Source organism: Panthera pardus, unplaced genomic scaffold, assembly GCF_024362965.1.
Source record: "Panthera pardus isolate Hobbes unplaced genomic scaffold, ASM2436296v1 HiC_scaffold_22, whole genome shotgun sequence".
Classification (NCBI taxonomy): Eukaryota; Metazoa; Chordata; class Mammalia; order Carnivora; family Felidae; genus Panthera; species Panthera pardus.
This window is the reverse complement of record NW_026526788.1, coordinates 36,696,111-36,717,483: the sequence shown is the minus strand read 5'-3', so window position 1 is coordinate 36,717,483 and position 21,373 is coordinate 36,696,111. Positions and strand designations below refer to the sequence as shown.

The following is a 21,373-nucleotide window of genomic DNA, read 5'->3' as shown; positions in this document are numbered from 1 at the left end:
ATGCTGCAATACTGTGATGTTTTTAAAAAGAAAAATTTTTTTAATGTTTATTTATTTTTGAGTGAGAGAGAGAGCTCGAGTAGGGTAGGGGTAGAGAGAGGGAGATACAGAATCAAAAGCAGGCTCCAGGATCCAGGCTCTGAGCGACAGCACAGAGCCTGATGTGGTGCTTGAACCCATGAACCATGAGATCATGACCTGAACTGAAGCTGGACGCTTCACTGACTGAGCCACTCAGGTGCCCCAACACTGTGACGTCTTAAGTGAGAATGATCTTCGTCCATCTCGGTCCCCGGCTAAGTCTCTCTCCTGGTCCAGTGAGGACCCCTCCATCATCCCCTCCACTGTGTGATGAGGAGGGCATCCTGCTGGCCCAGCTCTGCCTGCCATAAAGAGCGGAACCTGGAATACTCCATCCTCTGCTCTCTGCCCTCTATCACCTTCATCTGAACAAGCATTAGAGTCGGGGACCTGGGTCACATCCTGGGCAAGTCACTTTCTTGCTGTGGGATGTCAGGCATGCGGCTTAAGGAAATTGAGGTTAAGAGAGGTTATCTGCAATGATATAGGTTGTAGGAACATAGGGTTGTTTAGGATTAGGTGAGATTCCGTAGAGGGCCGTAGAGCACTTTACATCTGTTACCTACTGATTTATAGATATCACATGAATCCCACCATTTAATAATGCTTACAATGGCCCAGGCCCTTTACTAGGCTCTTCGCATGTATTATCTATTTAAATAAATCCTCAAGATAACCTCATGAATCAGGAACTAGCACCAGCCCCTCAGAGACTCTGACTTTATAGTTGTAAAATGCAGAATTGGTATCTTGCCCAAGACTATTCAGTTATTTAGTGTCTGAGCTGAGCTAACACGGGGCTATCAAAGTACAAATCTCACATGGTAGATTTGTAGGTGTCATGGAATCTGGCAGAGACAGTTTTGGATGAGGGTCTCTTTGGCATTCTTCAAATCATGCACCATGAACAACCATCACTCTGTGTACAAGGAGGACACACCCTGCTCTCAGTCTTGAATATTTTCAATTATATTTTCAATCATGGAGGACATAAGAAATTCTGCTTCTCTTCTCCCTGAAATAACATCCTTCCCCAAACTACTGTCCCTGGAATCTTCGAAAGTCTTGCAAATGTTTCTGGAAAATAAATTTCCCTTTTTGCCATCCATCCCTTGTACTCCTGCAGGCCCCTGGTGCTTCCTCAGACGTAGGCTGGTGAGAGCAGATCTTCTAATGCAGATGCTGAGTTAGAGAGGCGACTTCTCCCCATCCATCAACTCTAAATGCATTCAAACATGTTCAATATGTGGGCTTCTTGATAACTTCCACTGTATGGAAAACAAAATGGAGGGAAATGATTATTGGCACAAAAGGAGGAAGTCATAAATCTTCAAATCAGATATAGGACAGATTGGAACAATATGGGTCCTCCAAGGTTGCCATGATAATGTACCTAATAACTCTCCTTGGGCAAAAAGGCAATCTGCTTTCAATCAATCTCGCTTTTTCTGAGCAAAAATACCAATTATGTTGAAGGAAGATTTTTTTTTCTTCCTTTTTGATAAAGGCTGCTCTCCACCCCAGAAATCATGCTGTAGCTAAAAGATATATATTCTCAATTGTCTAGAATGGTATTGGACAGCTAGCATCAAATGAGAAAAGTCAATCCTTTTTTTCTCCCCTCTCCTGCCTGCATTTGTCTACTTCTTAAGAGAAGTGAAAGCTAATTAAAGGCTTAAGGGATAATATTGATTGCATTGGAATATATTTTATATGTACCCAGCACATTTTCAACTGAGAGAACCCTGACTCTTTCTAAGGCTGAATAAATCAGCTGGCAGGGCCTTTGATTCAAGGGTGAGAGGGTGAACTCATCTCCTTCCCTTCCACTTCTTGCACATCTGTCCTAGAGATGAATGATTTCAGAAGAGGGAGAGGCAATGCTGGCCGATGTTCATTCAGGCCTTTGCGTACAGGATGGGAAGGATGGATGTTCAGGCATTTACCCAGACCTATCATTGATTTGAGTCCAGCTTTAAATAATCACCAGGCTTCTACTGGTATAGAACTTTGAGCTTTGCAATGCCTGAGGCAGGAAGCTAGCTGGATGGTATTAGCCTCTCAGCTCCCTCATCTATTGAACGGGGATAAGGAGCTTGCCCAGGATCACACACGTCTTTGGGGGCAGAGCAGGGAATCCCATCTGGCTTATTTTCGCATCCAGGTGAGAGGAAGGGCCCAACCCAGAACTGTCCTGTGGAGGCGCCCGTACATTGGATTCATGCTGGGCTTATTCTCAATCATAGACGTCTGTAGGCAGAAAGCATTAGAATTGCCCCATGCAGCCCCACATGTCAGATCAGGAGGGAGGTCCTATTTCTCTCTCACTTTCTGAACATACTTGGCAAATTCAAAATCAGAGATCTTATGCAAAACATGCAAATTCATTTGCAGCCTGTTTCGTCCATATAAATGCACGTGTCACAAGAAATATTTTAAGATATGACATGATAAAAACGTATATAACCCGAGTGTTCTGTTTACGTCCTATAGTCTCACACGCTGTGTATTTCAGGAGGGAGTTAGTCATGTGGGTTTGGGGCATTTGGAATGGGTGGCCAAGGGACCTCCCTGTACCTGGCTGACACTTGCTAGAGAATAAAGTGATCATGCTGGGATGTCTCTTCTGAGGCAGCCACTGACAATCTTTCCTCCCTGCGATGGCCTCCGCTTGCCCGGCCACTAAGTGCAGCACCGTAACAATAACAGTCCATAATGGTGATATTATTAACTGCATTGTGCATATTATTGATTTACTCTTTGTTCTGCATCATTATCCTTTCACCAATGAGTTTACTGCCTTATTCTCACATACTTAGTCAAGCACCAAATTACAACGAAAGGGCAGGCTCTTGTAATGGCATCTAATGGAACATTGCATAAGTGATCATCACTTCCTCCCATTATGCGCTGCCTCCAGCCAATGAGCTTTCTGCCTTATTGGAATGTGCACAGAGCAATTATGAGGTGCAAGGGACCTAGCCATTCTAAATTTTTTCCCACGAAATTACCATGCTTCGATGTTCACCACCTACCCATGCCTCAGAGCCCAGCCAGGGATTCAGCCTCTGTCGCTAGCAGCCTGAGAGGCACAGGGACCTGGGCTGAGCCCCTTGCTACAGTCTTCTTATTAGAAGCCAGCAGGTTTCATCTCCACAGTGAGGCCCCTGCTTTGGGTCATGGGGCTAACTCGTGCACCAAAGTGCTTATTCCTGATTGAGCATTGGATAGCAAATGTAAGTGGCCATGGTACAGCCAGGTTGGTTCAGATTCATCAGATTGGTCTGGGAGCCCAAAGATATTGGGGGGACTGTTGTCCCGGCAGTTCTGGAAAAGAGGCTTATCTCCTCAGGGGGAGCCACCATCTCCAGAAACAGAAGTCCACACCTCCCTGGATCAAGGCAAACAGTTCCAGCCTCATCCCTTTCTAGCTTCTCCCCATCTTGAAGTAAATTCCTTCAGCTCTCATGGAAATCCCAGGCACCCTGAGGAGGTAGCTATCTGGGGATGGACAGCCTGCTGCTGATCTCCGATTCCATAGGCGTCCCATCCCCATTTAGCCCTGAGTAATGCTCACTTACTGTAAAGTGTTACATGCCCCCATTGTCGGAGGAGTTATGGCGGAAAAATGCAAAATTTCCTTTTTACTGCTTATGGCCAGCAGAGCCCATAACGTGTCAAGCCGCACATTAGCCACCCTGATAAAAGTCCGCTTTCTTACACACAAAATCATCGTTTCAGCAAGATTTGTTATCTCATTACCTGATAAGCTCTATGTCATAAACCAAGACCCATTCGGTAAATCTCTCAGGAGGACGCTTTGTGGGCAGAAAGGGAAAGATCTGAATCTGCAAGGGACTTGATAATGCAGCATTTAAGCGCACGCATAATGTCACTTATTGTTAAAGGCATAAAACCACTTGGCCAAACGGTTGGGCTTTTAATAGGATTTTGTGCAGCATCAGGTGAGAAGCCATATGCCTTTTCTGTCTCGGAGTCTCTGAACACCTGCCAGCACCGCTGCTTTGCCTCACAGCCCTCTGGGGATGGGAGCTGGGCTTTAATTGAGGCCTCGGGAGGAGAAGAATGCTTCCCCGCAGCTGTGTGCTTCCTCTGTCTTGCCTGGGGTGGGTGCTGGGTCCTCGCTGGGTTGGCCCCATCTAACTGGCTTCTCCTGTTCAGGCACATTGTGGTCTGTGGACACATCACTCTGGAGAGTGTTTCCAACTTCCTGAAGGACTTCCTGCACAAGGACCGGGATGATGTCAACGTGGAGATTGTCTTTCTTCACAAGTAAGGGGCCCCTGCGGTTTCAAGACCCTCCACTCAACCAGGCTTCCTGAGGAGGGCTCACTGAATATCTGTGGAGTGGTGGTATGGGGGCAGTGTTGGAGGGTAGTGCAGAGTTGAATCAGCCATGTGGCCTCCTTAAAGAGGACAATCTGGAACCAATGGAAAGGGAACATTAGTTCAGTGGTGAGAACACCACCTGCCTCTGTGGAGCAACTCTGGCAAATAACAGTGAAGTTCATTATGGGTCAAATACGTCATTACCGTCCCATCAGCTGTCTGAATCTATTTGATCCAGGTGTGTCCACAGTGTCTGGTGTGGAAGATTAGCTGTCTCGTGTGGATTCTTTACAAGTGCAGGAGGGACATAGTGGCCAGGAAAGACACAGACATAAGAGGAAGCAGGGTATAATGTAATGGAAACAGTTGCAACAATAATTCCCATTTCTAGAAACCCCCGCTGTAGGACACTGTGCTACTCCCCGTGCATAAGTTCTCTTCTTTAATCAACACAGGGAGTAAAAGTACATGCTGTGAACTCAAGAGTGCTCCATGTGAATCTTGACTCAATCAGTTACTCGCTGAATAAGTTACTTAACCTTCCTGGGCCTCAGTTTTTACATTCAGTAGATAAGGAGATCACAATGGTTTTGGTCTCCTTTCTTGGGCTGTAGAAAGAATGAAAAGAAGCAAGCCATGTCAAGAATGAATCAGGCACACAGCAAGCGTTCAATAAATGTTAGCTAGTATTATGAAAGATAAAATATATTTGGCTAGATAAGCAACATAGAAGGTGGGTCTTATCATGTTTGTTGTGCAGTGGAAGAAAGGAAGAGATCTCCTTCTGCTCAGTGTTGTTGGGGTTTTAAGCTTCATCTGACCCCCATTTAGGTAAAAGGTAGTCAGCCACAGGGATAGAGAGTTCTGGGACTCGGGCATGTTGATGTGAGTGGCACTGTTTTCTTTTCTGATGGAAATGGGCCATCATAGGGTCAGCACTAGCCCCAATTTACCAAGAGACAAAGCTCATGTGTGGTGCTAGCTCCATAGGGGGTTGACAGCCCACAACTCAATCCTGCTCTGAGATCCCACAGAAGTTGACTTTCCTATAAGCTTCTGTTCTGTGCGTCTCCTTCCTTTTGACAGTTGTTCACAGAATACCAAACTGGCTGCCATGTTTGAGCACACCAGCATTTTTTTCTTCTCAGGACTGAATTCTCCAAGTTCTGAAAAGACCAGCCAGGCTATGAACACAGGAGCAGAACTCACAGATCAATTCAGCGCTTTAGCCTCTCATTACCAGCTGAGGGGCCCATCCTCTGCTGAGCACTATGGAAGGTTCAAGAGAAGTACAGTGTGTAGGTCCTGCCCTCATTGGGCATTTCAAGATGAGCATGTGTGCAACAGCTAGAGCTCAACATCCATGCTATATTCACTGACTGAGGTCAGTTTAGTCAAATGGCAGAATCACATGGGGCATTTGCATCAGGGAGAGACCACCACTTCTTACATGACCAGGCAGACTTTCTGAGAGGGGCCAGACCAGTAATGGATCTCGAAGACTGGTTGGATTTGCACAGGCACCTGTTTCTCATCCACTACTTGAGTCTGAACCAACAAGCTGGCTGCTAATGCCTCACTTGCTGGGATTCACCTCCACGTCCCCAGCATCTGTCAGCGTCAGCTTTGTCGTAGACGGCCCAGTTAATTAACCTCTTGAAACTTTGGGTTAATAACATCCCTTCCTCTAGGGTTGTTTTGAGGTTTAAATGAGTTAATACTTGTCAAGTGCTTAGAATGGTATCTGCCACATAGTAAATGCTCAAAAACATGAACAACTCTTACTAAGTACTTAATGAATGTTAGGCAAGCATTGACCAACACAGGTCTTGGTACCTAGAAGGTTCAAACGAAATATCATCTGCCATCTAGCATAGTACTTTATAGAGAACAGATATTTTTCATCTTTGCAGAAGTAATAAATGAATGAATAGGTCAATCCGTGCTTTAGTCCTTGTCCTCCAATGGGAAAGGTATCTGTATGGCTCACACTAAGAATGACGAATAGCGTACACATGTATGAACCAAGAACAGTACCAAGAGTAAATTCACTCTGTCTGTGGCTGCTCAGAGGTGACATGTTTTGATCCAGGCCCCAGGAGATGAGAAGTCCATAGGGCTGAGAAGCAAGGAAGAGGCTTTGAGGGAGGGAAGAGCAGTAGGCTCTGCCAGGGGCACCTTTGACTAATCTCTGAGGTCACAGCTCGGTCTCTCTATTCGTAGAATAGCGATTCCATTCATAACAAAATGAAAGACATTTTGCCCCATAGGCCTCAGACTCTGTGAAGATTGTGAACGGCTTCATTTTACCTTGGTACTGGTTTGGGTTTTCAGTGGGCTGGGGTTTTACTCCTCTTGAGTGTGACCCTTTCATTTCTGCAAGAAAGGGGGCTACTTTGAAAGTGAAAGCCTTTTCCTAGGGCTTTGTTTTTGGAAGTCAGAGAGAAAGGAGGCCACGGAGGCAGAAATACCCAAGTCTGTTATATTAATGGCTGTTTCTTCTCTCCCTGCCAGCATTTCCCCTAACCTGGAGCTAGAAGCTCTGTTCAAACGACATTTTACTCAGGTGGAATTTTATCAGGGTTCAGTCCTCAATCCACATGATCTTGCAAGAGTCAAGGTAAGAAGGAAGAGGTGACTTCTGCTTTTACTCCATCTGAGAGGGGGACTGACTCTGTGGTGAGGGCATATGCCTCCCAGGATGACCAAGAGTCACCCCCATTCCCCTAATGCCATAAGTCAGTATGCCACCAGCCTTGACATCACCCTTCCACTGGCCCCAGGGCTTTATTCTCTAGCACCTGCCTTCTTTCACTTGAAATAGTCGTAAAATTAGTTCCCTCAATATCCACACTCCTCAAGGAAGCAGACTAGTTGTATGGACTCAGTAGACTCATACACAACATCATAATAAAGTAATTCCCATATTAAATACTGAAATTAGACTCAATGTAGCTCTGAAATCTATTATTTACATTGGAGAGGAACATGAAGTGTAAAGTATAAATAAAATGTGAACAGGCCATAAAACATTTTGAGCTTCCTTTTTTTTGGCACCCACTAAAGACTAAAAGTGAAAAACTAAACATGCAGATATCTGATATCACTTAGTGATAGGCTAATCTTTCATTCCCAAATCTGCTAAGTTAGAATCTTCTTATAAAGCAGACCTGAGGTTTATAAAGGAAAGGGCTATAGCAAAGTGACATCTGGTACTTTGCTCATTTTGTATCGGTTTTGTGAGCACATTCGATATTTGCATGGCAGTGGGTATAGATTAATATTGTGAATCCACTGACATCTAAATGCTCACTGTGGTTCCAACATAATTTAGTAAATCATGTAATTGGCAAACATGAATAAGCCAGAAGGATTTGGGTAAATTCTTTGGGTTATTAAAGAAAACTAGAGACAATTTGTGACATACCATGGAGGAAACCGTGGCCCCCCACCAAATGCAGGGATGGTCTGTTAAGTACAACAAACCAGGGAGGACGGATTGCAGACCTGGGCCAGCACGAGAATTCTTATGCTTATAGAGTCCAGTTAATCTTAATATTATCCAGACAGGATCCAAGTTATGACTTAATGTGAAATCTAATGAGAACTTGGAGAAAATAGTTACTGTTCAAGGACCTAATTTAGATGCAAGCAATTATTAGCATAACTCATCATTCCCTCAAAGGAATCAATCTTTTTTTGGCTCATGTTTAGATAAGTCGGTAGGTTTTGAGGTCATCTGGAACACATCATTTCATACACATGGATGTGTTGTCTTTTGAGTATCTGAATGCTAATTCAGTACTAAACGATACTGAGCTGTTATCTGATTTAGGGCTCTTACTGCCTTCTATGCCACAGTTAAGATGTGAACAAGATCAGATGAAGGACTTTGGAGTCTCAATTTCTGAATCCCCGACTACTCGGTTAACTTGGTAACCTGAGAGGAGGGGTTTAGTCTGCCTAATGCCATTTCCCGACTGGAAAAATTAGGATGATGGTGTAGATCCGTTGGTTGGGAAAGGAGGCAGGGAGGGGGACTGAAAGCCTTAATTAATTGTTATGTGAAGAAATCTGGAAAGATTATACCTAAGTGACTGTGCAAAATGAAAAGTATAATTACCAAGGTACATGTCGTACCCTCTAATGGCAACAAGATGAAATGTTTATACCATAATAAGAATTTGCAGCCTATACTTTTGACAAAAAAAAGATAATCTCTCAGGATTATTTTTTTTCTTTCCTTGGAAACTACCAGGTTCCCCAAAAGCTGTCAACAGAGAAAGATTGCAAACCAAGCATGGCTATTTATATGTTTGTGTTCTGTGATCTTCCTTTTGGTGTCTTAGATAGAGTCAGCAGATGCGTGCCTAATCCTTGCCAATAAGTACTGCGCTGACCCTGATGCTGAAGACGCCTCCAACATCATGAGGTAACACCGGGGAGGCCAGGGAAGGCTCTGGGCTTGGCACTCTGCAGCCCATTGGCTGCACTTTGGGGTTCTCTGCAGAGCACCGTCTCTGTGGGGCCTTCTTTCCCCCATAAGATACCCTACACCTTGCCACAAGCATAGGTGTGGGGGGAGCTGAGCCACTGGTGGCTGTGGAGGGCGATGACACAAGACAAGCTTGTCCTTGGTGAATGGGAGCCCTGGGGCTCACAACTGGTTTTGGGATTGAGGTATTTCGGACAGGACTGGGAAAGGAAAGATAGATTTAGATGGGTGCAGGCCTGAAGTAGGGTACCATGTTCCCTAAGGGAGAGTGGACCTGGGATGTCTTAACTGTGGGTGATTTTGTCCCTCAGAGGAAATTTAGAAGTATCTAGAGATGTTCTTGGTTGTCATAACTAGGGGATGCTGCTCACATCAAGGGGGCGGGTAGAGGCCAGGGATGCTGTTCAACATCCTACAGTGCACAAGACAGTTACCCACAGCAGAGAAGTATCTGGCCCAAAATGTCTAGTGCCAAGCTTGAGAAGCTCCATGTTAGAGCTTTTCGAGCTTGTCTGTAGCATGTTGATTAATAGCCCCACAAAGAGGAGTTTGTCGACTGATGAGCTTTTGTTTCAACCAGTTTTCCAAAATGAAATCGTGTCTTTACTGAGAGCCTTCTCAGTGCTTTTAACACTAATATGAATTTCTAAGAGAATGTTCTACAGAGAATGTATCAAACCTATTTAACTCCAATGCCCCCTTTCTTACAGAACACCTTTGGGTGGGTGTGGGCACACTCTGGAAAACATGGCTCAGTGCCCTCCCTGTGAATGGGCGAGGCCCATAGAAGGCCCTTCCCTGCCGACTCCCCACTCCTTATTCTTTTTGCATTTCAGAAGAACACTGTTCTGTGACAACAAAATGATGGACGAGTTAAGATATTTGGCTCCAGAGAGTTAAAGCCCCTTAGGATTCTTCTTCCCTCCCATGTACATTGCAGAGTAAAGAGAACTGGGAGGGAATCATAAAGAGACACTTCCGGAGAAGAGACCAAAGAGAAGACATCTCACTCCCACTACATTCCCAAGAACGCTTGCCTAATTGTGGGCAGCCGTCCTTTGGTCCAGACAGACCGCTCTCTCCCCACATCCTGGTTTGCCACCATGTCCTGCGAATTTACCTGGGGTGAGGGCTTAGGGAGTTGCTTCCTCACCAAGCTCCCATTGCCCTTCCTTCATTTCTCATCAGTGGCCCCCAAGTGACATGAGCTCTCCCATCACTGAGTTGGGGGAGCTCCTCCAGTGCATTTGGGATGAGCGTGTCTTTCCCTCAGCATCTGGACCTTGTGTCTGACAAGCGACAGCTGGCACAGTGTTCTCTTTCCTCCTGCTTCTCTTTGGCAATATGCTCAGTGCAGTTGTTTTAAGGAAGTTGATGCATGAACTCTTGTAAGCGTGGGACTTGCCAGCCTACGGGGAGATGATGGAATGGGGGGACATGTGTCCACACCTCGGTCCACCCGCTAGTCACAGCTGGAAAGTGACTACAACAGCTCAGCAGAGAGTGCTTCAGTGAGCCTTTCCTTGAACTAGGATTTCCATCCTCCCCGCGTTTTTGTGTCATTTGAAATGATAAAAATGTCCCTTTTAAGGAACTAGGCTTCATTATCTTCAGATTTGCAAACATAAAAAACAAAAGAAGATAAAGCTTAATGTTTTGATCCCCCCAGAGAAGTTTAGGGCTAGGGCTTTTTTTTTTTTCCCCAAAAGTGAATAATTGAAATGAATAATAGCTTTGAAACGGGCAATTCTCTTAATCGCAGTATTTTACTTAAGTGCAGTAGGGCTAATATGAAGACATGTAAGTTATCAGGGTGATTGGCATGATTCCAAGACATAAAACTTACCGAACAAAGTTAGCATCATAAGTTTAATGATGCCATTCATTAACCAGAATCAGAACTAAGGCGCAGGCAGCAAAAGGGAACAGGAAACTCAGGGTTAAAAATGGGCTCTGTCTTTCCCTTATTTGTATAATCCTCCTTTCTCCTTAGTTTAATGAGACCAGTCTGCCCCTTTTGAAATTAAAATGTCAAAGATCCATTTGAAATGAGCTAATGCAGAAAAACTGGCTGATGCTATGAGCAGAATTCTGAGGGCTGACTGAGGCTCAAAGTCCTTGAGTTATTAAGCATGAGCCAACACAACACTTCTTCAAAAATAAAATGAATTCCTTCAAGTGCAAAAGCCCAGGATGAATTTGTGCAGGCAGAAGCTTACGAGTGATCCATTTCCTAAATTCACAAGTTGTAGCTTTTCAGCCGAAATGGCTCCCTGGCTGCCTTCTCTCCATTTTTGCACAAAAAAGGCATGGAGCACAGAGCAGTTTCTTGGTGTGAAGTTTGTGAGGGTGGTCACAATAAACGCACTTGCATTTCTGAGTAGGCTTGGGAGGTGGGCCTTTCAGTGGAATTCCATTCCTTCCTTGTCACGGAGGAAATGTATAATGTCACCTCTGACAGAGTCGGTAATGACAAAAACCATAACTTACACGTGGAGAGAGCTTTTAATGATTTCAAAGCATTTCCACATCTGGTCTTTCATTTGCTGCTCATACCAGAACCTGTGAAATAAATAAAGCAGGTACTGTTGCCCCCAATGTCCAGATGAGGAAACAGTCACAAAGAGCCCAGGGATTTCCTGAAGGTCACCTAGTTCCTTCGTACAAGACTGGGACTGGAATCCAGGTGTTTCTCTTCTTCCACCTGTAGCCCAGTGACTGTGTCAGGGAGCAGAAGCGAGGGTTGGGGGAGGGGATGGGCAGTGGTCCATAGAGAGCATGGACTGAAGGCGGTTTGAGCCGGGCGATTTTCTATCAGACTGTGACCCCTGCAAGGCCTCGGTACTTATCGCCAACCAGCATTAAAGTTGTCATTTAGACACCAGTATCTGTCGAAAGCTGAGTCATTGATCCAGTCTTAAGAGCCCGGCTCAGAAATCATTTTTGTGAGTGGCCATGTGTGTGTGTGACAATTAGCATCATTTGTCAGACTGCTTGTTTGATTTGTCATCGTTGTCTCAAGTTAACTTAGAGAATTGGACTCAGAGCAAACAGTTTCTAGGCTCGTCCCTAGGGTATGTGAGACTGTAAGCCGTCAGCCCCATGAGTTGGCTCCGTGAGTTGAGCTTCCTTTATTTAGATGCCTAGCCCACGACCCCTGCTCCAGAGCCCCCATTCCAGTGCACACATACTCACATGCCAACACCAAGGCACCACAGGACTGCTCTCTTCTTCTATGCCCGAACACAGTCTGTGGCCGTTTTGTGATTTCTTTTTCACACCACCATGGGGTACAGCAATGGACACACAGTTTAACTTGGCCCTGTGCCTCAAGCTCTCTGGATGGGCCTGGCTGCTGGCCCCACATTCACTCCATTTGGGTGTAATCAAATCAATGTTCCCATCAGACTCCAAGGGTTAGGCAGATCCTGCCTCAACTCTGGTTCTTTCTTTTTCAGAGTAATCTCCATAAAGAACTACCATCCGAAGATAAGAATCATCACTCAGATGCTGCAGTATCACAACAAGGTAGGTCAGCGAGAGCCTAGCCCAGGCTCAAATATGCACATGTGTGTCCAGCTACACACACGCGCACACACACACACACACACACGTATGCACACACGTGCACACATATGCACACATATGCTGCTACAATCCAAAGCCCTGGAAAAGGGGGTGGTGGGTAAAAACCTCCCTGGGACTTTTTTGCAGGGCAAACACCTTGTTCACAGTTGGTCACTGAAAGGAAGCATGTGTTCCTTCATGTTTCCAATAGGAAGCATCTATTAGGCCCCCAGGTTCAGAACATTGATGCGATCTTAGATCCCATTTCAACAACTCCCACTTTCATGTGCTGCACGCATTTCTTCATTCGGTATTTACTGACTACCTACCAGGTGGTCAACACGCTACCTTGACCTCCCTAACCCCCCATGGGGAATCCTATGTTGTACCCTCAGGCGCTTCACAGTCAAGGTGTAGGGAGTGTCCCAGGCAAGTGATAGGACTTTTCTACCTGGCACCATGTGACCTGGAAGAACAGATCGCATGCTGGGTGGAGACTTTGGAATCTGGCATTCTCACCCTCAAGATGAGAACTGGCATTGTTGAATTCGGGAACATAGCTGCTCTCCAGAGATTAAACATAAAGGAATTTTCCTAGTGTTTTAGTTTACAGGGGGACTGGAAAGAAAACAAACGGAGTCTATGTTGTTTCCCTTGTGATTTCTTCCCAGTCTCTCATTCAAAGGCACTGATCCTTCACCCAGCTTGTCATTAAATTCCCAGGAAAACAGCTTTGGGGGAGGGAAGGTGGCACCTTTCTCTGTTCGATATGGAACCGGTTATGCCCATAATGAGGCTCAGAAACTGGAGGCTCAGTACCTGGAACCAGGTGTCCTGTCTGAACAGAATAACTCCCTGCTGGGTTATGAGTGAGTGCGTGTCCCATCTTATAGGCCATATTCCCTACGAAATAGGCAGTCAGGTGACCCAGAGAAGACCCTATTCTGCCAAATGCACCAGTGCCATGCCATTATTTCTTAATTGCTGGCAAGTGCTGTCCCATTTTGCTGTGTGGAGGCTCATCAGAGGCCATTGCTGAGTGGAGCCTGCTGTCGGTGACTGGCCTACCACTTGGGTCTGCTGCCCACTGCCCAACCCTCGGCAGGTGGTTCCATTGTAGAACGTGTTGCGTTCCAGCCAGTGGGGCTTGGTGGTGAGCACCCAAGGTCACATTGTCCTGTTTGTCTCGGGAAAACCCAAGGACATTGAAGAGATAAAGTAAGATATTGGTAACTCACAAGGATTAGGCCAGAGAAGTTTTTATTGACAGCAGCGCCTGTAGGTAGAAGTAAATTTTATTAGCCAGGCTGTGGCTGGTGACAGCTCCTAAGGCAATAAACTCTTCTTTCATTTATGATATGAAATTTCATTTAGCGTGAGAGTGTTCTAAGCTGTTGTTTAGATTTTTGGCTGAATTTAGATCAAATAGGAAAATTAATGTTATATGTTTAGAAAGGGATGTCAGTTCCTTTTTCCTCTCCTTCCAATGAGTGCTGATTCAGCATCTTCAAGAAATTAAGGAGGATTTCAGCGATGCGATTCATGTCAAGCTCAAAGTAGCTCAACGGACCTAGGATCCAGATGGTACCTGGGCAGTACTCATGTGACCATAGCAAGCCGAATGACTTTTACAAACTGCTTCATTGTAATTATTCAGAAATAAGGATGAATGGCATCAACTGATCCATGATTATTTGCTTAAAACACATTTTGGGGGCACCTGGGTGTCTCAGTCGATTAAGTGTCTGACTCTTGATTTTGGCTCAGGGTCGTGGGATTGAGCCTGGCATCAGGCTCCACGCATCAGATTCTCTCTCTCCCCCTCCCTTCGCCCCTCTCCCCATTCCAAATAAATAAACAAACAAATAAATAAATAAATAAATACCCCACACATTTTATTTAGAACCACCCCAATCTATTTGGGTTTCAAAGTAAGGCAAAATCACATATGAGACTTTGCCCCTGTAGGATTAGTAAGGGTACAAGGAACAGAGTGACCTTGATACAGGGCATTTTTCTCTCTCATTTCATTTCTCTCTTCTAGAGAGAGCAGCATGTCCACCGGTGACTGTCATGCCATTCCTCATGGAATTGCAAGTGGGCATTTGTCATCCTGCTTTATAATTGTGCTGTTCCATGAGATGCTTCCCCCTAACGTTTAATATGTTTTTCTTCCCATTACCTTATAATAGTATTTTTCTTCCTCTCTCTGTACTTTCTCTTCACCCATGCCTAAATGCCCAAAGATGTCCACCCATTAAAACTCTCTTTCTTGAAAGAACCTGGTATGTGTATGTAAACTTAAGTTACATTGAACGTATTTCAAGTGATAATTAATTCCGTAATTGGATACTGGACTTAAAATATAAAGAATTTTAATTCCCTGCACCCTAATGATGCTGGAATTCTAGGGGTGTAGGGAAGCTGCGTACTTTCTTTCTGCATGTAAAACTGGTCCTGAGTTTGTCATCATAGTAATCTCAGACACTCATGTCCTATTTTATGTTTTTAAAAAAGCTTGACATCCATTATCGCGTTTAGTTCTCATTTGACCATCTGTGCATGTTAGCATCCCAGTGTGACCTCAGATGGGGAGTCTAAACTATGTCTCAGACAGAGAAGCTCTGGTAGATACAACTCATGGTCACTTGGCAGGCAGTGAGCTAACATCAGAACTGCCAACTGCCACTTTCTCTTTAAATAGAGCCACACCCCACTGAACCAAACTGTGGTTCCTCACAGGAGGCCTTAATGAAAGACTGATGTTCCCTAAAGTGGATCTGAATTCATGGAGAGAAACACTCGGCCTAGCCATCTCTGAACACAGAAAGATGGTACAGGACATTTTTGATTTGAGTGTAAATGTCTTGATGCTTTTCAAGGAAAGAACAGTTTGTGATATCTTAGAAAAGTGTCACTTCTGATGACTTAGCTGTTAATGGATTTTTTTTATTTTTCAAACAGCTTCTAGAAAAAGAGGTTTTTGCCTGGGACCTGGAAGCCAAGTCCCAGTGGCCCAAAGGAGATGCAAGTTATTTGCGCTTCCTCACTAACAACCCTTACACACTTAGGTAGTAGTGTTAAAGTGTTTTCTCTGAAATGACCTTCTTTGTTCCTTATGGTGGCTTCCCCAAAGTTGTGTGTGCAGGGAGAGCTGGAACTAGGACTGGAATTAATCTCTCCTGGTTTCCTGTTATTATATGTCCTCACATTTTCACGTTCCTTCTTCTTGAGATGAGGAATGGTTCAGTGGCTGATCAGAGGGAGACCCTGGTCCTGCTAGGCCAGCTCTATCAGGCCTCATTCTCCAGGTCACAGAGGATTTGCCTCTAGACTTCTGTGCAATAATGCTGGCATTTTCCACTAGACCTGACTGTCCCTCATATGAAGGACAGAGTTGCCAGGGGAACTCTGGGGAAATTTCCTCTCTTCGTTTCATGCATACACATGTCCCTCCCAGCCTTTGGTATATCCCTCCCTGCTTCATGCTCCACAATTGGGGAAGTTATGATGGCCAATAAAAGGAGGCCATATGGAAGCCTGAGAAATGAAACAAACTTGACTTTCCTGTGTAATAACGTGTAAAATCTATCTAAGGAACTCAAACCAGATGGGGACATGGGGGACCCAAGGCCCAAAAACCTGGACTTCCATACCTGCAGAAACCAGGCACATGGGGATATGAGAGACTCTGTGGAAAAGGTTTTGTTTGTTTGTTTGTTTGTTTGTTTGTTTGAAGGTACCATGAAGGGTATGTGTCCTTCGAATCTCCTTTCACACTTGACGATTTACTTGTTCATTACGTAGATCTCATTTGTCCTCAGATGATGTGAATGCAAATGAGGATTTCTCCACTGAGACTGAGGTATTCTCTGTGGTGTCAGTATTCTCTGTGGCCTTCATAAGCCAGTGAAGAGTAGGGAGGAAAACAGGGTAAAGGGCAAGGCTACTCGCTGGAATCAAGCCTAAGGGAGAATGTCTCTGACACTCAGCTTGACAGAAATTCCCATCCGCGATGGCCCACACACCAGACATTTTTAACCATGCTCTCATTAGGGAGGATAGTCTTCTCTCCCAGGAGTCACTGCTGGATTAGGACTGTGAGACTGTCACAGGACTTTGCAGGAAGGAATTTCACAAGAGTCGTATTTCTGAAAGCAGAGCAAAGAGCCGTTGGACTTGCTGTTTGTGTCCACAATGGCGTCTTTCATCTCTTCTAGTAGGTACAACTGTAGTGTGTTGTCCTGACACTGAAGGGAAACCTTCAGGGGGTTCCTTGTGTTTGCTGCTCCATGGAGAGAAATAGTAATTTCTGGGCCACGAAGTCTTGGCATCAGCAGGAACCTAGCAGGGCTCTCTGCTTCAGCCTCCCATGAAAAACAAGAGGTCTTTCCATTGTGACTTGGAAAAACACTTACTGAGTTTTTGGGACAAAGACCTTGCATTTTTGGAGGTAGCTTTCTCCATTTGTTAGACACATTAGATCCGTAGAAAGTTCCTTTATAAAACAAGTCAAAAATCTTCTTTCTTATAATATATACATCAGTCAGTCCTAATTCTGGCCCCTGGAACGAAGCAAGACAAGCCTAATCTCTCTTCGGCATGGCAGCACCTGTGGTATTTGGAGGCAACCATCTTGTCTCCCTGAAGGCGTGGCCCTTCTTCCAGCCAAACACGGATGGCTGTCTTAACTGTTTCTCCAAAAATGTTTTCCAGAACCCCCACCTCTCCTTGTGCTTGTCATTTTTCTCTGGAAGTTATTCAGTTTATCAGTTTCCCTCTTTAAATCTGACTGTTGCAACTGGATCAAGTATTCTGGAGTAGCCTGACCAGTTCACAACAGAAGGAAACATTCATTTCCCTTGATCTGGAGACCATTTCTAACAAGCAAGCATTGGCCTTCTCTGTAATCTGTCACACGGTTGGCCTCTTTTTTGGGTTTGAGTTGCCCACACACTTAAGTTTTTTCCTTCTTTCCCCTCAGCTCTGCTGCCAAGTTAGGTCTTCTCATTTTGAATTTATACAGTTGATTTTTTTTTTTTTACCCTAAATGTTGTACTTGACATTAAGGCCTTTAAAATCTTTTCTGGTTGGTTTTCTGCCCATTTTTCTAACCCTGGAGAACTTTTTGAATCTTGATTCTTTCATCCAACATATCATCTCTGGCTCTCTACTTCATGCCACTTAAAACTAGTTGGATGAGCATACATCTGGGCCCTTATCTCAGGGTGTGACCTAACTGTTGAATAGGATCAGTCCGTCTGCCAGAGATTGTACCAGGTCTACACTGTGAGTTGCCTGATAATTTAGGTCAGTGCTTCTCAAAGTGTGGTCCCCAGATCAGCAGCTCAGAAGCACCTCGAACTTATTAGAAATGCCAATTCTCCAGCCTCACCCTGTACCCTACTGGCTCAGAAACTCTGGGATAGGGGCCAGCAATATGTGTATCAACCCTCCAGGTGATTCTGATGCCCACTTAGCCTTGGAAGCCATTGATCTGGAGTATTGGGATTGCAGATAAAAAAGGAATCTAAAACACACAGACATCTGATAGTCTGAGTCTGTTTGAGGAGCCAATTTATGAACAATTTAACCAGACATCCTAGTAGCATAGGCTTATGTGTCTGTCACAAGAGGAAATTCCCTCTGGACTTTGTTTGGCTACATGACAAACCAGAGGCGGGGGACCTAGGTTTGGGAGGTGCAGAAGCAATGATCCAAAGGGAAGACTGAAGACTGAAGTCTGCTGAATGGGAGAGTCAAATAAAACACCAAACACCAGACTCAGGAGAGGGAAAGAAAGGATGAGTCTGAATGCCTTCTAAGCAGCTGGGCAATGTTGCATTTCCCAGAGGAGCTTTTCAACAATTGAACATTTAGGAATGAAAGGTCTCATACCTTGCTTTTGCTTCCACAGGCGCATCTGCTAAACATCCCAAGCTGGAACTGGAAAGAGGGGGATGATGCAATCTGCCTCGCAGAGCTGAAGCTGGGGTTCATAGCCCAGAGCTGCCTGGCCCAAGGCCTCTCCACCATGCTCGCCAACCTCTTCTCCATGAGGTCATTCATAAAGGTAACGTCTTGTCCTATTAGAGCACATTAGCCCCGGATTCAGTTTGTCGTGGGGTTGAGTAGAGAGCACAGCTTAAACTCAAAACAGATCGACGGGCTTTAACCACTTTGGTTAAAGAGAAATTCCTTGTTACAGATTTGGGCACAAGGCCAACTTCTTTCAAAATTATGTTTTTATTTTTATTTGGCACATCCACGGCCATTAAATGATTGTTCAAAGCACAATCCTCTCTTTTTTTTAGATAAACCACATGTTTATCTATCAACAAAGCCTCCGCTGTTAAAACAAAAATATGATTTATATACATTCCATATGGCACCAGAGCGCCTAAAGAAAAGAATTATCATTTTGCTCTTTTACATCAAGTGGCTGGTGGACCTCTCACTGTGCGGATAAATGCAGACCATGTGTTTGTGCTGAAGCCCAAACCCCAACAACATAATTCATTTATTTATTTCTGCACAATCAAGGAGGCCAGCAGGGCTGACATGCCATGGTTATTTGAATGGAGAGTGAATCTATGAACCGAACCCTCAGCAGCGGCGGCGCCCTGTACCCTGTGACACGGGCGGTCTGGGTATGCTCCTCGTCGGCCGGCTCACCCCACAGAGCTTACTGGGCAGCCACCCAGAGCCTCCAAAGTGGACCCTGCCTGTTGGACCAACCCAGGCAGTGAAAGACCCAACCCTGTCCTCACAGGCCAGGCCAGGACAGTTTCCAGGACACTGTGTTGAGAGTCCAGGCCCCTACTAAGAGAGTTTGGAGACTGTGGGATAATGGTAACACCAGTCCTTATCCTTGGTCTGTTCCTGGCCTAGACCATCAAAGAGGCAGACCAGTGCAGTAAAACCTGCCTCGTTTGGGCCTTTCAGACTTGGCATTGGTGGCTATTAGCTCAGCATCTGGGCTTACATTCATTCCCCTTCCTGAATTTGTAGTGATTGGAGTGGGAAATTAATGAGTTACCAGGAGGTCCAACAAAGGGGGGCTCGAAGCTCTGCAGTCAAATGTGTAAGACCTCCGGCCCTTTGCCGCCATTACTGCTATGTCTGGTACCAGTGTTAGTGATTTGGGGGAGGTGAGGAAATAGCCTTGCACTCAGTGAGAGGGATGAGTGGGAAGGGTGGGGCTGGAGGTGATGGACCAACTCCATGTGCGTGTTCACCCTGGGCATCCATAGCTGTGTGATTAGAGCAAGGCTTTTTTTCTAGGTCCTTACCCTCTGTACCCACCTAATTTACATTATTTAGCCAATTTATAGATAATAATACTTTATATAAAAGAACAAATTGTTTTGGAGTCCCTTCAATCACTTTAGCAAAGGATGCCTTGATCAAAAAATTCCTGCAACTCACTATGGTCCCAAAGACCTCATCAACTCCACAGATCTCCAGGCTCAGACCCAGCTCACAAATAAGGACATGGCTTTTTTTTTTTTTTTTTTTTTTTTTTTTTTTAATGGCTTCTTTAATCCAGGCTGCTGTTCCCCTGCCTGGATGAAACTGAATGCAGGCAAAATGGAGTTGGCAGGGGAGTTCTGTGTGGCTGGACTTAGAGGCATGCCCCAAAGCCAGACGTAGCCTTGTGTCTCCCACGGCTCTTACATTCAACACAAGGAGCCCAGACCCCAGGATAGAGGACTGTCACCAAGAGAGCTCTCCTGGCTCATTCGACCAAGTTCTGGTGGTTTCCTCCAGCAGGGAATTACCCACAGACCCAGGCACAAGGTCTGAGACCTGGGCTCTGCTTCCTTACGTTGACGTAACGTGGTCTTGGCAGGGCCCTACCACACATGGGGCGCTTGACATGCGTATGTTTTGATTTTGTGGTGCCTGCATGGAAACTAGAGCTGCCTGTCAAGAAAATTAATAAAATGGATGTGACGCTGATTCTTCAGTGTTATTACCAGCAGGGAGAAAGAACTTCTGTCCAACTTTCCTCAAGACCCTGAAGGGCCTCACCTCTGGAGCCAAGGACGTCCCCTCCAGCCCAGCTAATCCCACTGCCAAGTTCCTATTTAGGAAGAGCCTGTGGGAGAGGCCCAGCCAGGCCCCGGTGTAACTGAAAACACATTTCCCTCCTAGGGTTATGTTACCGTGTTATTTCTGCCCGGGGCCAACTCCTCTGTGTTTGGAGGTAGCTCTCTGAACATGGCCTCTTGACATTCAGGTGGTCTTTGTGTTGGAATTTGCTAAGGCACATGACCTGGAAATAACAAGGTTTACCTTCATATAGGTTTTTTTAATTTAAAATAAGGACAGTGTTAAGCATGTGCTCCCGTTCTGTCATCATCGTGTACTTACCCTCCAAACCCCCGATCCTTGTCTCTTTTAGGTCATAATAAACACCATGATGATGTTCTCCTCGGCATGTTTATGTATTATCTCTCATTCCATAGGTCACAAAGCCTTCACTCCTTTTTATTTGGCAGGTGGGAAGATGGAAAAGAGAATCTATAACTGGATGAGTGTTTACAGAAACGTGCTTCCTTCCCCAGTGTTCCCCATGTCCTACAGCAGACAATTCATTAGCACTTCCACAGAGACAGGCAGGCCTTGAGGATGGAGGGAGGTGGGACGAGGCTTTGGCACATTTGATCCCTTGAGAACACTTAGCGTTTCTGGAAGCCAAACGTGGAGTGTGAGCTCAGCCTGTCCCTTGCCCTGGGCAGGTACAGCGTCTATTTCTTGGTTCTGCAGAATGCATTGTACTCTGCCCCTGTTGAGCAGAGAAGAAAGAAGAACAAGACTGAAATTATGATATATCAAAGGTAGAATCACGGTGGCTTCCCACTGGGCTTTTCGTGT

General features: G+C 45.2%; 1 protein-coding gene and 1 long non-coding RNA gene across 37 annotated transcripts in view; one reads left to right on the top strand and one right to left on the bottom strand.

The window, feature by feature from the left end:
- Positions 1 to 21,373, top strand: part of KCNMA1 (potassium calcium-activated channel subfamily M alpha 1) — a 722,982-nt gene that overhangs the window by 511,303 nt on the left and 190,306 nt on the right. For all 36 annotated transcript variants that reach the window (XM_053909597.1, XM_053909605.1, XM_053909598.1 and 33 more), the window contains 5 exons: positions 4,264 to 4,374; positions 6,946 to 7,051; positions 8,781 to 8,863; positions 12,385 to 12,454; positions 18,411 to 18,566. In XM_053909597.1, the coding sequence (XP_053765572.1) occupies positions 4,264 to 4,374; positions 6,946 to 7,051; positions 8,781 to 8,863; positions 12,385 to 12,454; positions 18,411 to 18,566 (526 nt within the window). The remainder of the gene's footprint in view (positions 1 to 4,263; positions 4,375 to 6,945; positions 7,052 to 8,780; positions 8,864 to 12,384; positions 12,455 to 18,410; positions 18,567 to 21,373) is intronic.
- LOC109264457 (uncharacterized) lies at positions 1,029 to 18,502 on the bottom strand. Its single transcript, XR_002078734.1, has 2 exons — positions 18,392 to 18,502; positions 1,029 to 1,349 (listed from the first exon to the last, which is right to left on the bottom strand). It is a non-coding gene; the product is annotated as an uncharacterized LOC109264457 (long non-coding RNA).